The 15,235-nt window shown below is 38.3% G+C and overlaps 2 protein-coding genes across 48 annotated transcripts; one reads left to right on the forward strand and one right to left on the reverse strand.

Moving 5' to 3' along the window:
• Positions 1-39: 39 nt before the first annotated feature.
• On the forward strand, positions 40-15,235 carry LOC147515080 (uncharacterized). 47 transcript variants are annotated; one of them, XM_086586004.1, is made up of 6 exons: positions 48-353; positions 470-534; positions 2,032-2,133; positions 2,279-2,327; positions 13,864-14,729; positions 14,814-15,235. In XM_086586004.1, exons 5-6 carry the CDS (start codon positions 14,064-14,066, stop codon positions 15,057-15,059), a joined length of 912 nt encoding a protein of 303 aa, XP_086442130.1. In that variant the 5' UTR covers positions 48-353; positions 470-534; positions 2,032-2,133; positions 2,279-2,327; positions 13,864-14,063; the 3' UTR covers positions 15,060-15,235. The 47 variants fall into 47 exon arrangements, 18 of the variants coding, with proteins under 18 accessions (XP_086442134.1, XP_086442160.1, XP_086442151.1 ...); XM_086586001.1 differs by adding an exon at positions 645-877 and having other exon boundaries at positions 69-353; positions 474-534; positions 2,032-2,327; XM_086585997.1 differs by adding an exon at positions 645-877 and having other exon boundaries at positions 79-353; positions 2,032-2,327.
• On the reverse strand, positions 5,930-6,376 carry LOC147515081 (uncharacterized). Its single transcript, XM_086592790.1, has 2 exons — positions 6,344-6,376; positions 5,930-6,258 (listed from the first exon to the last, which is right to left on the reverse strand). The coding sequence occupies exons 1-2, from the start codon at positions 6,354-6,356 to the stop codon at positions 5,930-5,932; spliced, it is 342 nt and encodes a 113-aa protein (XP_086448916.1). The 5' UTR covers positions 6,357-6,376.

Raw genomic sequence — 15,235 nt, forward strand, 5'->3', positions numbered from 1 at the left:
TTTTTATCAAAACTGGACCAACGATGTTTGACAATTGTATAAAATCTTACTATATTAGAAAAATCTAGGGGTCGATGAACAGTATTTTCACCTAAGTCAGAGGGACATTTTTGTCTTTTCACTCTCTATTTGGTGGACATTCTAGTCTTTCAACTTAAAATATATCTATCTCGGCGATTCTAGATTACTCTCTCTGTGTGCTCCCTAATCTCTCCATTCATGATTTCTTTCTCTCCTCAATACCAAATCAAAAATCAGGTTAGGATTTTTAGTTACAAAAGTCACATAAAATCATATGTTTTGATTAAGTTTAAAGGAAGGACTGACTTCTATTGAATTTCGCCTTCAATAAAGTAAGCAATTTTATTTGGGTTTGTTCTCTTGAGTTTTTCCGCATCTGGTTTGAATATTTGTAAAATCCAAATACTAATTTGGATAGTTGAAACTCATTTTATACGAATGAATCTAGCTAGGATGGAATTGGTGAATCTCTGTTGTTATCTCTCTATTGCTTATGAACCTCCAATCGATCAGGTATGATTGCATTTGGTCCAATCCACATGAGTTCTGTTGTTCTTCATAGATGGGAATAGAGACTTCATTATAGCTTGAATGAAAGATCATATGATACGTAGCCTTTTCAGACATGATTGAAGGAATGAATACAAGAAAATCTATATATGGGAATTTTCAAGAGCTTTATCTGTATTGCTACTATGTGGCTGGAACTGTTGGTTTGATGAGTGTCCCAGTAATGAGGATGGGGATTAGGGATTGCACCTGAATCTCCAACTTTAGTCCACATAATCTATGACGTAGCGTTGTGCTTGGGTATTGGTACTCAACTTACAAACATTCTCAGAGACATCGTAGAAGAGTAAGCATTAATACCTATATATAAACTTCATTTCAGTTCTTACGACAGAAATTTGTCATGTTCAAGATTGCTAGCCATTCAACGTATTGGTAACATTATATACAATAAGTCCATTTTCGTTGTTGTTAAATGGTGGTCTTAATAATTTTTACATCAGTTGCCATAGTCTAAATCAAATTTCGGTCCTAGAAGTATATATGTAGCAATGCTTCTAATATTACAAGATTTCAGTGTAGCAATACTTATATTAATCATACAATTCTACCCATTAACATCGTTTTACTTCTCTTAAGAGTACTTTATTAAGATGAGAAATTACATCTTCCACAAGATGAACTTGCGCAATTTAGGTTGTGTGACGAAGGTGTTTTTTCGAGGAAGATTTCAGATGGGTGGAGATCTCAATCCAGAGAAATAGAACGAAGAGAAAAGAAAAATTGGTGTATAATATTCTACTTCATTTGACAAGTTCCTATTTGAGGTGCATGTAGGCTGATAGATGTGCCAATGAACAACTGCATAAATAGTGGGATCAATAAAATCTACAATCTCACTCAGTACAACTTTGCATCACTTAATAGGCATCTTGCTTGCGCTTACAACTTTGGAAATGGAATCAGTTTTGGTGATGGCTTTGTTGGGGTACTGATAACCTTAATTAACTTATTGAGATGGTATAGTCAATCCACTTAAGAGAGCTTAGATCGATCAAAACTAATCAGTAGGTGACGCTCTATTCTTTTTACAACCTCATTTTGTTAGTTATGTAATATTGATGTTGTTGAAACATACATGATAAAGGGAGGACAATGTGTTAGGTACTTTGTGCCATTGTCCGGACTGAAGTACCTGCCAAGTGCCCATTAATTGTTATACTTCACAGTTTTTATGCATGCTAAACATTTTCTAACCTAAATTGTTCATTCAATTTAAGACAGTCTCTAATAGAAAAACCGAAAGAACGCTTAAAGATCAACTTGATTTTCCTCCCAACATTTGAAGTAATTGTCCTTTCCTTGATTTCCTGATTGCCTTTAAAATGGATTTCCCTGATTATTCTTGAATTATTTTCTTGATGTTTTTAACTTCCATATGATTCATGTTTGTGCAATTAAGCTATAAATGTTTGACATGATTTTACTTCGACTATGTAGGATGCCAATAACAAAGAGATTGAAAACGTCATCACCCTATCTGGGGATCATCTTTATCGAATGGACTATATGGACTTCATACAAGTACAAAACTGAACGTAGGTTAGTTCGTTAGGGTTGTTCACTTAATAGTTTCGATCTTGACAATCTACTTGCCTCAATTCTGGAATTTAATGCTATGAATTTAGAGTCATCACCGGGAAAGTGGTGCTAATACTACTCTTTCCTGTTTGCCCATGGATGACAGGTAATTGGTTCATTCAATTTTTAACATAAGATTATTCAAGTTATTCAAGGTACATTACTTATCGGTTCTATTGTTAGATACATGGTTAAAATGAGTTCCATATTTAGCCATATAAGTAAGCCTCATCTATGCACTTAGACCAGTAGATACATCATATAAAGGGAAATGATAGTTGAGTTTCTTTACATTGGAATGTTTATGAATTGTCATCAGTTACCGGTGTCATAACCTAATCACTGAAGTAGGAACATTTTGTTTTCCATGATTACAATAGTTCTTTTTTCTTTTCTTTTATATTTTTTCTTTGACTAGACTGTCATTAATATTGTCTTTTAAGGAGTAATATTTGTTCTATACTCATCACAGTTGCACAACAGATTTTGGTTTGATGAAGATAGACAGTAAAGGAAGGGTCTTTTCTTTTAGTGAAAAGCCTAAGGGAGTCAATTTCAAGGCAATGGTAATCATGTAATGCCTATATATATGTACATTGCTTCCATAGGAGTTTATGTCTTCAAGAAGGAGATACTTTTGAATCTTCTGAGGTATATAATAACAGTTCGAGATTATTATGAGTTACACTATGTACTTATTTGTTATTATTTATTTTTCTTGGAGGGCCTGCTGTTGATCCAACGATATATGTAGCAAAGAGAAAGAAACTCATAAGAAAAGGCATGCACTTTAGTTAACTTGGTGAAATAGAGCACGATTTTATTTCAATCGAGCAGAAGAGAAGTTTTGTTGGTTTGAACCATATATTAAAGGGGGAATTTGTTTGGAAGGCCCCATGTGTGGAATCACAATTTAGAGCTTCATGTGTTCTCTAATTTTGTTCCATCTTAATTTTTGAAGTTTGAATGGGTAATGTCTTCTTGATGTTGTGAACAGCTATGTTTTCTTCCGTCAATGTAAAAATTGAATTTCTGATTTTTTTTGTTTTTTTGTTTTTTTTTACTTGAAATATTTTTCTAACGTTTTGTTTGCCTATTGTTCACGTGTCTTTTGTTGACTTTTTTGTCTTTTCACTTGGTTATGTCTTATATTCAATTTCAGTTCCAGGTTTGAATTATTTCTAAGATGAGAAAATGACTTTTTTTTTTTTTTATTGTTAAGACGTAAGTGCATGATGCTAGTGTTTTTTAAAGATCTTGGCAATAGGGAATCTATGTCCGTCACAGGGGCAAATAAATAATTTCACATAATATTTAATTAGTTTTTGCTGGACTACCAAAAATAAGAAATGACATTTTTGCACATATGACAGACACAAATCCACTGTTCCTATTTTGTTTTTTTCTTCTCCTATAAGTCCCACCATAATAAAAGTAAAACAATTTTTTTAATTTTTCTGTTTCTGTGGGTCTTATATGTTTTTCTTTGTTGAGTCGTTCTAAGGCAATACGAACTAGTTATATTTTGCCACGTGGAAAAGAAACTTTCGTACCACTAAAGCCAGTTCCACACAGAAAAGAGACGGAAACTGACCTTAGCATGTGCGTACGTTGGAAAGAAACTAACCACCAGTTCCACATTCTTTGGTTTGCACCGGTGCTGCCCCTACCATAACCGGCACGGCCACCGACTCCTTTATTAATTTTTGTTGGGCATATTTTTGGATTTGTTCAACTCTTCTGTTTTTTTTATTCAATGACCTATTCATTCACACCAAAATATCATTATTTTTTTTTAAGTGTCTGCGAATTTGCTAGGTGGGTGGGAATAAGTTGAGAAATAAGTGGAAGAGTCCGGTTGGGGGAGAAGAAGAAAGGTACGTTCTGTACTTACTTCTGTTCGTGGGCTTGAGGTTGATTTGGTTTTTATCATGTGTTTAGAAATAAAACAGAATATAAAAACTGGCCCAGTAACCGGTTATTGCATAGCCGGACTCCTGTTCAGCCACATGCTATACTAGCAGTTTAGATGCAATCTGGTGTAACATATATATTTCTACTATAAATAAGGGTGTGTTTGTTAACTGGCAAACTTCTAGTGGGAAAATATAAGATTTGCCAGTGTTTGTTTGCAAAAATTTATAGTGGGAAAATATAAGATTTGTCAGTTTTGCCAGTATTTGTTTACATGGTTTTTCTCCAGTGGCAAATGATATTTCAATTTTTTGGAGATATTTTTTTTGGTTTTCAAACTCAATGAAGTATAACAAAAAATTAAATAAAATAAAATACAATACAACTCAACTTTAATAGTACACCACCACCACTCCACCACACCCACCACACCACCTAATTGCACACACTAGGGCCACATTCCCCCCTCAGCCTAGATGGTTTGTTCCGCTCACTTGATTAAACGGGCTAGTATGCTATTTTGTGTTTAATTTCTCTAACATTTGCGTTTGTTTCATTATGTCATCTTTGATATAAGTAAGGGATCGAGGCAAAATGCAAAATGAAGAGCCATTTCTTATAAACAACCACACAAAAATTGGAAACGAATAGCGTGAAAACAAGGGGAACGAAACAACACTCAGTTTTTTTACATGCATGTTAGTAAAAAACGGTGGTTAATAATAGAGCTGGTCAAGAGACCTTCTCAAAGCTGAATACACTGCAAGCCAACCCTGCTGTGAAGGATGAACTCCGTCCCAAAAGAATGTGGACTTTGGATTTTGGCATATCATATATTTCTTCACTCCATGCTCATCAACGCTTCCACATGAATATTGATTACTTATACCCAAGCAGCAAGGCTTCAAGGGGTTCTCAAATTTCGAGCTTCCTGTACAAGTTATCGAATTATTCATCAGTACTAGCGACTCATCACATGTGCTCAATAAAATGCACAAGGAGAAATGTAGCAGCTACTGTCACATGCGCTCAATATTGATTACCTTTCTCGTAAACAAATGGTGAGGATAGGCAATACTTTAGGAATAACAAATACCAAGACTGATTTAAATAAGATGGATGACTACGATGCTTTGTCCATCAACTCAGATTGGGGTGAGAATGTTCGACTTGTTAGTTTCAACAATGCAGCCATTCATAATCATCTCCTCTAGCATGAAACATAATGTCTAACTCACACTGCACAGTTGGGTCACTTTTCCATTTAATGATAAGCAAAATGAGGTTGAATTCAGGAGAACATACAATTTGCAAAAACTCATCCAATCTTTTTTTCGAATACATTATGTACAGACTCAATTTAGAAAATATTATGTATATATGTAACAAGAGGTGGATTGAAAATTCTCACTCATCAGTGTTGAAGTAGACATTTTTTTCCCTCGCGAAAACAGTATCATTGTATCTAATGAATCGAGGTTTCAAGCAGTAGCAGCAGCACACCACCACCACTCCACCACACCCACCACACCACCTAATTGCACACACTACACACACTACCACACACACCAACCAACTACACACACACAAAGACTCAACAAGAACACACAATAAAATATCCAAAAGTAACATCAATGTCACTTAACAATAATATATCGGTCCACCACTTAACAACAATCCCACAAAAACATATAGTTCAAACATAGAAATAAACAAAAAACAAGGTTGAATCAACGTCCAGCTTGTTCTAGCCTCCTAAACAACCATGAAGCCTTGATATCCTCTTTAAGGCCCAAGAAGACCTTAATAAGCCTATCATTCTCGACCAGCAAGTCAAGCGACCTTAAGAAAAACTTCGGGATTCATATCGGGAAGAGAAGCGCAAAGCATCCTTCAACAAATCTATTTGGTCTACTTCTTCTTCTTGTGGTTCTGGTTTGAGGGCCTCGGCAATTTTTGCCACCGCTTCAGTTAACACCTTAAACGAAGGGGGTTCAGGTATATCCTCAAAGAATCGAGACTTCCTAGTCTTCTTAGAAGTAGGTGTAGTGCTTCTAGGACCACTCTCAGTTTGAGAAGTATCCCCACTAGTATCTGAGGGAGCACCAAAAGCTGAGGACTCACTAGCATCAGAATCGTCACCCCCATCTCCTTGGGTTTGCCTAGAATCATCTAAACAAAAAGTTGAAACAAAAAGTTAATTTCAAAACTAGTTAGACACACAAAATTCAACTCTATTTACATCTAATCAACTTACCTCCATCCACCATGTCATCATCGAACCCACTATTGCCCCTTCTCCAGTTGCATAATCATTCCCAAAAATGAGACAACATTAGTCATAGTAAAGGAAATGATTTCTTGCGAGTGTTTTGCAACGGATGAGCCTAAATCCCACAATATACCAATTAATATGGCATCCAAAACCAAATCCTATAAAAAAAAATGAGATTATTTTATTACCTTTACATAACTCTCCCCCATGCATTCTCATCTGCATCAATTCTTTTGGTCTCTTTGTTGAAAGACAAACCAAACCCACTAGCATCAATCGCATGTTTCAGAACTTGCCAAGCAAGTCTCATTGTTTTCAACCTCGACTGACATTGTGCGAAACACAATTCATTCCAAGTCGGCGTATTGATCTCATCAATGATGCGCTTCAAGCTCTCTTTCCTCCACCCATTATCTGCCCTCTTGCCCCCAAGATGGCTAACTCCTCTAACAACACCTCTACCAAGATGGCTTCCATGTTGGGATACCATCTAATTTGGGGCGATCTTGTTTTCACAACTTTTTTCTGTTTTCCACCATACCTAGTTTGAAGCAATGACCAACAAAGAACATAGCATAGTAACATATCAAGGTAACAAATAAGAAAGATTGCATGTGAATAAAACATTATAAGTAGTTGAAACATAATAGTGTCTATTACAAAAACAATCTAATAAAATCATAAGTCTACTACAAAACATCACTCATAAAATCATAATATCTATTACATCACTTTCGTTATCGCCCACATTGCAATTGACAACTCATCCCTAAAATTAGTCCACCCAATGCTTGCCTGCATATCAATATTCATATTTGGAGCATTCAGAGAGTTGTCAGCCTCTTCCTCATCATCAGTGAGCTCCTCATCACTCAATGTATTATCAGGATCTTCTTCTCGCAAGAAGTTGTGCAATGCACAACATGCAAGGATAACCTTTGTGTGTGTTTTGACATCGTGGAAAACTGCATGCCTTAGATAGGCAAATCGCTTCTTCAAGAGACCGATTGTCCTTTCAACAACAGTACGCAAAGATGAATGGCGAAAATTATATTGTTCTTTATGATTTTGAGGTTGAACTTCACCGATCTCTCTAAGATGGTACCGTACACCACGGTAAGGCGTGAGGAACCCTGGCACTAAAGCAAATCCAAAGATCCGCAAGATAGTACTTGCCATTTGGAACGAAGCTTATGCCGGGACGAAGTCACAAGACTCCTCAACAACCGTCCATCGTGTGCCGATCCCTCCCACCTCGCTAGCACGTATGTGAACCTCATGTCAAATGTGCAAGCTACTAACACATTTTGGTCCGACACACCTTTCTGTTCACGATACCTAGCCTGTTGCGCTAGTGGTAAATTGATTGGAAAGTGTGTACCATCAACCGCACCCACAGCATCCTAACATAAAAAACTTCATAAATATTTATTGAACTATTAAACATTGAAATCAGAATGATCCTATCCATTTTCCAAAAAGTTGACTGACCTTGAAATAACAATGCCAATGATGTGTGTTGGTACACTCGCGAGGGGAGTTATCAGCGGTAGCATTTGTTACTAACTCTCTGAATAAACAAAGGATTGCATCCAACACAAGATGGAAATAACGGTGAACTGTTTCTCCTGAACGGAAGAATTGAAATGTTTCATTCCGATTACGCATGTCATGCCCAACAGTGTTGAGAAATAGGGCAACTTGCTCTTCCAATGTAACATGTCTGCTTTCACGTAGACCATGACCATGCAAACGAGTGCACAAGCGACGAAACATTGATCGCCTCATCCTTAATTGCTCGTGGCAAAATCATGTCGATTTGTATACATCCTACCCAATCTGGTTCTCCGCACTTGATCCCAATTCCTACGAGGACCTCTAATAAGAGCGGGGGGAGCCCTACGCTTAGGCCTATACCTCCCAATATACATTCTCCTATACCACCATGTCATCATTATATATGCACTTATAACTATAAGTAGAAATGCCACTAACCTCTGGCCGGCGTTCGGTAATCATTCTACAATATTTCAAAAAGAAAAAAAAAATTAATAAAGTATACAAATTCATGTACTCAATTAACGAAACATACAAATTGATAAAACATACATGCATGAACAATGTAGAGGAAGCTCACCAAACAGAAAAAATGACAAAATAACAAAAACAAAGACAAAGACATACTACGTACACCAAACCATACCCAGTCCAAAAATAAGCAAAGTAGCTAAAACCATATAATAAGAGAAGATTCGAAACAAAGGCTATGGTTCACCAGGTTCTACACAGACAATATTTAAAAGGGCATTCCCGAAACTCTTACAAGAATTAGACCACCACAACAAAAGGTTCATATTATTGGATCTATAGAAAATTTCCTTGCTTTTTTATGACGTGTGAAGTTTCCATTCTTGCAATTTGTTAGAAGTCAAATTGCATTAGGTAAACCTACTCAATATGGGAACTTCTGTGTTAACTCAGATGGTTTTAGCAAGATTTAGTTTCCTATTGTAAGAGACTGATTGGTTGGGTATGTAGTTTCTTTGTATGGGATGTCGTCTAGCGCTTAAATTTGGTCGAGTTATATTTGCCTCTTTTATAGGGGTATTATTCCTCACGAGGTTAGTTGACAATCGATTCTTGATCAAATGATATCGAAAGCTTACATGGACTGACTCTACAAGAGAGAATATAAGTTGATTGAGCGAAGTTGATTACTACACCTGTTTTGGGTTGGCTTAATCTTTAGAGTAAGAGGAAGTGGCGTTTCCGTTGTCCTTAACCAATGTGGGAAGCTTATTGCTTAGCAAAGATTAACGCATTTATGAGCTTCTATTAAATGTGTGGCTTCTTTTTTGTTATGACGATGTTTCTTTAGATGATGGCACTAGATGGGTGCGGTTTCTCCATATTTGTCTCGGGAATGATGGCATAGGTGCTATAGCTAATGCTTATATAGCATGGGACATGTCGTGTTTAGGATATCTATTTGCATTTAGCTTTGCTGTGTCATAATCTGGCTTCTCCATATGCAATAGTATTGGTGGAATCATTCGAAACAGTGAAGGAGAGGTCTTCACCGCTTACACAAAAAGGGAGGAGAGAGATCAGTCCTATATCAGGAAATGAGGGCATTCCAATTTAAATTAAGATTTGAGAGAAATAGACAGTAGATGATTAAGCTGTAGTTACGGACTTATGCCCACACGTCAAGTTTTAATATTCACAGATTAGTATACATAGAAGAAAAATAATATAGCAGAACCAGTATTCAAATCTCAAGGCATCAAACCGACCTCTGAAGTCTGAAGAAGGACGAAATCACCTTTGCTAGTTTCTAATTTTTAATGAGTGAAAATTCAATCAATCACATTGTAAAAGACAGTAATCATGATTGAATTTTCTAAAAATACAAGACAGATAAAATCATCTCGATAACGGTAACGCGTGCCTTATGTAGAAAATTTACCCAAAGCAGAGAGATTTGACAGTAATAGTGAAAAAAAAGATTGAGATAAGAGAGAAGAGAGATAAGAGCGAGAGAGTATACCTGAAAAGAGAGCGAGTTGATGAGAGGCGGCAGTGAGAGAGAGAGAAGAGAGATCGAGTGGGAAAGTTGTTTCTATTTGCAGTGAGAAAGAGAGGAGAGATCGAGAGGGAGAGTTGTTTCTATTTTCCTATCATAGTGGGAAAATACCGGGTGACTAATTCAACTTTGGGGGGAGGTGTTTTCTATTTTCCCACTTCTAGTGGGATAATTTGATTTGCCGGCTAATTCCAAATAGTGTTTGCCAGGGCCCTTAAATACACCCAAACACTGGCAAATGGTGCTTCTAGTGGGAAAATACAATTAGCCACCCCCATTTGCCAGTTAACAAACACACCCTAAATGACAAGTATAAATGTGTCAAAGACTTGCACCTGGTCTTGGTGTAATAATCAAGCACACTTTTGCCTACTTTATTGGTGATTTTGGGCGAGTGGGCGATTGTTTGAGTGCGGTCAAGAGTGTTACTATTCAAACGAAACTCCTAAACATAACTGTAAAGGAGCGTTTTAGTGATTCTTTACAAATATGATAGGAGAGGAGAATGGGTTTGAAAATGGAAAAGACTGAGTTCGTTGTTGAGCGAACTGCCTATGTATCTATCTCTCGATTCTGAGGGGAGAGAAGAATCAGGTCCAGCGTAATTCATGTAGGGGGTATATATTTATAGCTGGTGAACGTGGATATCTGTCTAACATGTGTGCTAACAAACACAAATGTAGGGTTGAGATTAAGAAGGAGTGTTGGAATGGTGTTGGTTGAAATTTTGTAATGATGGAGAGTGGTTATGGTGGTTCGTAATTTGTGGAAATAGAATGTGTAAGTACGGTTTTGGCAATGATTGTTTCTAGAAGATAGGTTGAGTCATGTGACAAGCCTTTTTTTGTGTATATAGATGGTGTATGGTCGTTGAACAAAACAGAAGCGTATCAAAACCTAATTATCCCTCAATAAGTAAATGATGAGTAGGGTATCGTTCCACTTTTAAGTGTATATTATGTGAAGGACAGGACTGGAAAGGGGGTTTAAGGGATTAAAAACTATGATTGTAGAGATTTTAGATTCTAATGCTAAACTAAACTAAATTAACTAAACTAAATTAACTAAACTATTGATAATTTATAAGAGAGGGAATTCAAGAGATTAGAATCCACCAATACTTTTAATCTATGACCTTCTGCTTCATGGTTGTTCTTATAAGTAGACTACAATTAGACAATCGAGCGAGTGCCGATGCCCTCTTGGACGTAGAAACATCGTTAACAATTAACTCTACTTAAGGTTGTTCCTATGTTTATGCTATTAATATCTTATTTCCTTTTATGTAAGCTCGGGCAGCCATTCAATGTATTACCGAGAGCAACATCAAGGAGTACTTCCTAATAGAGCGGCCATTCAATGAATCACCACTTAAGGCAAACACAAATAATACTTCCCCTAGGCAGCCACTCCCTGAGCTACCCCTTCTAAGGAAACACAAAGAATACTTCTCTAACTCTAAAGAATTATACTACTAGAAGAAAAGTAAAGAACACTAGCATGATATTAATATTGCAAAACATAAACCCTATTCTATACTTCCATCCCCTGGTGTGGGCAATGGAACTAATAACTAAAAACATAAAGAACTAACCTGATTGAAGAACACCATGAACCAGAAGAATCATTAAACCTTAAGCACTGGCTTCATCTCCTCCCTTGAAGGAGAAGATTAGCCTTCCATAGAGAAGGAAGAACACGAAGAACAAGAAGAAGAAAAGTCGAAAAACATAAGACTAGAAAGACTAATTTATTAAGACTCGGCTAGTTAAAACCGATCTTTTATATTAATCTCTCTCTGCCTCAAGTTCTGGAGACAAGAATATAAGTGAATTGGCAATTTACATGCGACACTTAGGTCCTCTATTTATAGAGGTTACAATGAGCTCTATAAGCATTCCAAACCGTCATTTGTTTCCTAATACAAATAGACTTCTTTCATAGTCCAACTTCGTCTCCAAAACTGAGAAGAAATTGGCTACAATGTCAATCTATGCGTCTGGATGCACTATTCATGCGTCTCAGACGCGATCAATGCGTCTGGACACTCGATCCATGCATCCCAGACGCGTAAGCCTATTTTGTCTCTTTTGCTCTATCCTTCTATCCTCTTTTGTGGGCTTTGGTCCAAACAACGAATCTTTTGGCCTTGGGCTTCCAAATAGGCTTTAAAATAGGTCCAAGTTGCATCTTTAATAGCTCTAATTCCTTGGCTTTCTCCATGATTGTCCACGGGCTTCCCATGTGATCCTTAATGCTTCGAATTGCTCCATTTTACCCCTTTTTATCTAATATTCCACAAAACTCTCTCTTTCACCTGTAGAATCATAAAACATAACTTACAAACACTATTAGTCTACTAAAATGGCTAAACAAGATGCATAATCGAGGGTTAAATAGCACTTTTTGAGCACTTATCATCATGAGATAGAACGCTCTATATGAAGATGTGCGAGTCGATCTGTTCTAGAGCGATCTCATAGCTCGTGGGTGTGAGTTGATGATGTAGGTCGCTCTGAAGGTAGTTCAGGGAACTAGGTCAAAGGTCAGTGTGGTATTTCCGCTATGCTGGACACGTGCTTGATATTCCTGAATGAGGATATCACTCCCTCACACAGCCCCCTCTCAGTAGGGCGTGAGGTTCATTGAAGCGACCTGCTAAAAGAAAACGGTGGCGCGTGTTAAGCATGAGTAAAGATGCGAACTGGCGTGAAAGGAAATACCCACCATGCTATGGAAGTCAGTTCGTGTTGTATGACGAACTGATGTGGGGTGATAGTTGGCATGTGACTGGCACGTGAGAGAATCTGGGCAGTTGGTGAGGAAACGTGTCACCGCTTTTTCCAGAATTTTGAAAAGACAGGTCTTTGGTAGACGTGTGCGTCCTAGGGCTTAGGTTGTAATCATGATGCATTGGGAACTGGAGGGGCGGCTGTATAAAATAACTTTTGGAGATTCAAAAAGTCATTTTTTATTTCGTTTCCAGAACTGCAGAGACTAGAACTCTTCAGGTTAGTGCTTCTGCCATTGTTGCTGCTCATTTTTCTTGTGTTCTTGTTTGTTTCGTTCAGTTATTAGGTCGTATTTAGCTTGTTTTGTTTAGGATTTGTAATCACTAAGAAAAAAGATAAATGTCTGATTCGAACGATACTCGATCTGAAGAGATTCGAGAAGTATCGTTGAGCTGTGGGGAAATGGAGGAGGAGAGGGAGGAATTAGTAAAGTTTAAGGGTGAGGATGTGGAGGAGGAAGTACGATCTGAATCTATTGTTGCTATAGCTAGTACTTCAGGTCGTGATGAGGGGTCGTCTTCTAGTGGGTTGCCCCCTAAGGTTGTAAATAAACGTGCAACGAAAGCTTTCGCTGATCTAAGGGAAGTGTACGGTATCCAGGGGGCGACCTGGAGATACACGAACTGGACAAGAACGTAAAGGTGTTCAGTGAGAGGTACACACCACCGAACTACGGGATAATAGTCTACAAGGGGCAGGTGAGGGCTGGTATGAGGATATCGTTCTCGAAGATGGCTTGTGATTTTTTGACGTTCTGTTAGAAACCGCCTTGCCAGTTTGTGGGTAATACCTGGAGGCTACTTAGGGTGTTTGATTTGCTGAATATGAGTGGTGAATACCGCATAGAGGTCGCTGACATTATTGAGCATTACTCGGTAAAGCGATCTAGTGCTTTTAACTTTAGCTTGCAAACAGTGACTAGAAAATCTAGTGTGTTGGATGGTGTGAGTAATAAGGCTTGGGAGAGGAGGCCGTTGTTGTTAGTGGGGAACTTATGTGCTGGAGGATGTAGTTTGCAAACTAGGGTTTGCAATTTTTTGGGTGGGTAGGAGTGAATTATTCTGTTGTTCCGATGTTTGAATTGTTGATATGTTAACTAACATGGTTTTGTGTTATTTTTGCAGAGCTCGTTATAAAGAAGCGAACTAATCGGAAGGTGATAGTGAAGTTTGCGAAGTTAACTCGGGCTCAGAAATGGGAGAAACTTCCTGAGGTCGCGAACTTCTTTGTGGAGCGAGGAGGTCGCGTGATTAGGGAGAAGAGGAAGAGTCAGAAAGAAAGGGCTCGGAGCTAAACTATTCGTGACTCTTCCAGTGACACAGTGATGGAGAAGCGTAAGAGCAATCTGGTGACAAGGGAAGATAGGAAGCTAGGTCGTGCTGGTCCTAAGCGACCCACCGGAGGTGCTGGTGGGTCTAGTAGGCGACCTAAAAGGGGAGTGGGGTCGAGTAGCTCTCCCTTGGACTTGGAGGATATCACCTTCAAGCCTCACGAGCGTAGCAGCTCGCTGAAGAGGAAAGCTGATACGACTGAGCAGGAAGCTGCTAAGGTTGTCAAGGCTGCGAGGCATGTGCTTGGGGATAGCTCCGATTCTGGGGGCGCGTCTGGTGGTGAAAGAGTTGGTGGTAAGGCCACTCGTAGCACCAAGTCGAGGCCTGTGCCCGACTTGAGTATCATGGATCTAGAGGCCTTTGGGGTTAGTCAGAGTCCACCACCAGTGTCTCGAGAGCCCAGCTCATCGGCTAGGTTGAAGGTCCCAAGTAAGGTTAGTGGGAAGTCTGTTATGTCTAATGACAATTTGGAGCGCCAGGTGGTGTACGTGGATGACCATGGGGTGCAACGAACTGTTAAGCGAACTGATGTCAGCTTCAAGTCTAGTAAGATTGCGTCTTGCCTTATTGATTACGTGTCTCTGGATGGCACCCATAAGGAACTGGACTCCAAAGGCCTTGCTGACAATCTTAGGCAAATAGATGTGGCTCACTGCCTGGTAAGTGATGCTCTTTAGATCTTGTTCATTACTTCTGTATCTGCGTTAGAAATATCGACTGTTGTTGTACTTTTATGTGTGTAGCTTGTGAGTGGATATCAGAAGCTGAAGGAGATTGCTCAGATCGCTGAGTCAGATAGGGAGTCTGTATCAAAGTTGAAGGAGGAGTTGACGAATGTCCAGGAGGCGTATGCGCTTGATCGTCAGGAGCTTGAGGGACTGAAAAAAGTGCATGAAAATGCTTGTTTGGCAAAGTTGCTGATGAACAATGATCTGGTCGGAGCGAAGTTGGTGATATGGTTATATACTAAAAACATTACTTTGTATTAACTCTAATTTTTTATATTTTAAATGAGAATCATATGGGCAAATGTTATGCATATTATATATGTTATTAGTTATATGCATGCGTCTAATACTTTATGTTGTAGGTGATATGGTGTGTGGTGAGACACAAAAGATCATATCATCAGTACCTTATAAAGTATAAGTAAACGTTCACAACC

This window comes from Coptis chinensis, chromosome 2 (genome assembly GCF_015680905.1).
Source record: "Coptis chinensis isolate HL-2020 chromosome 2, ASM1568090v1, whole genome shotgun sequence".
NCBI classification, from domain to species: Eukaryota; Viridiplantae; Streptophyta; class Magnoliopsida; order Ranunculales; family Ranunculaceae; genus Coptis; species Coptis chinensis.

What these genes read in the sequence shown, in the direction of transcription:
- LOC147515080 (XM_086586008.1), top strand. Translation starts at nt 14,064, where the DNA reads ATGGAGAAGCGTAAGAGCAATCTGGTGACAAGGGAAGATAGGAAGCTA. An exon ending in TAGATGTGGCTCACTGCCTG is followed by an intron (nt 14,730 to 14,813) that starts GTAAGTGATGCT and finishes TTATGTGTGTAG; the next exon opens with CTTGTGAGTGGATATCAGAA.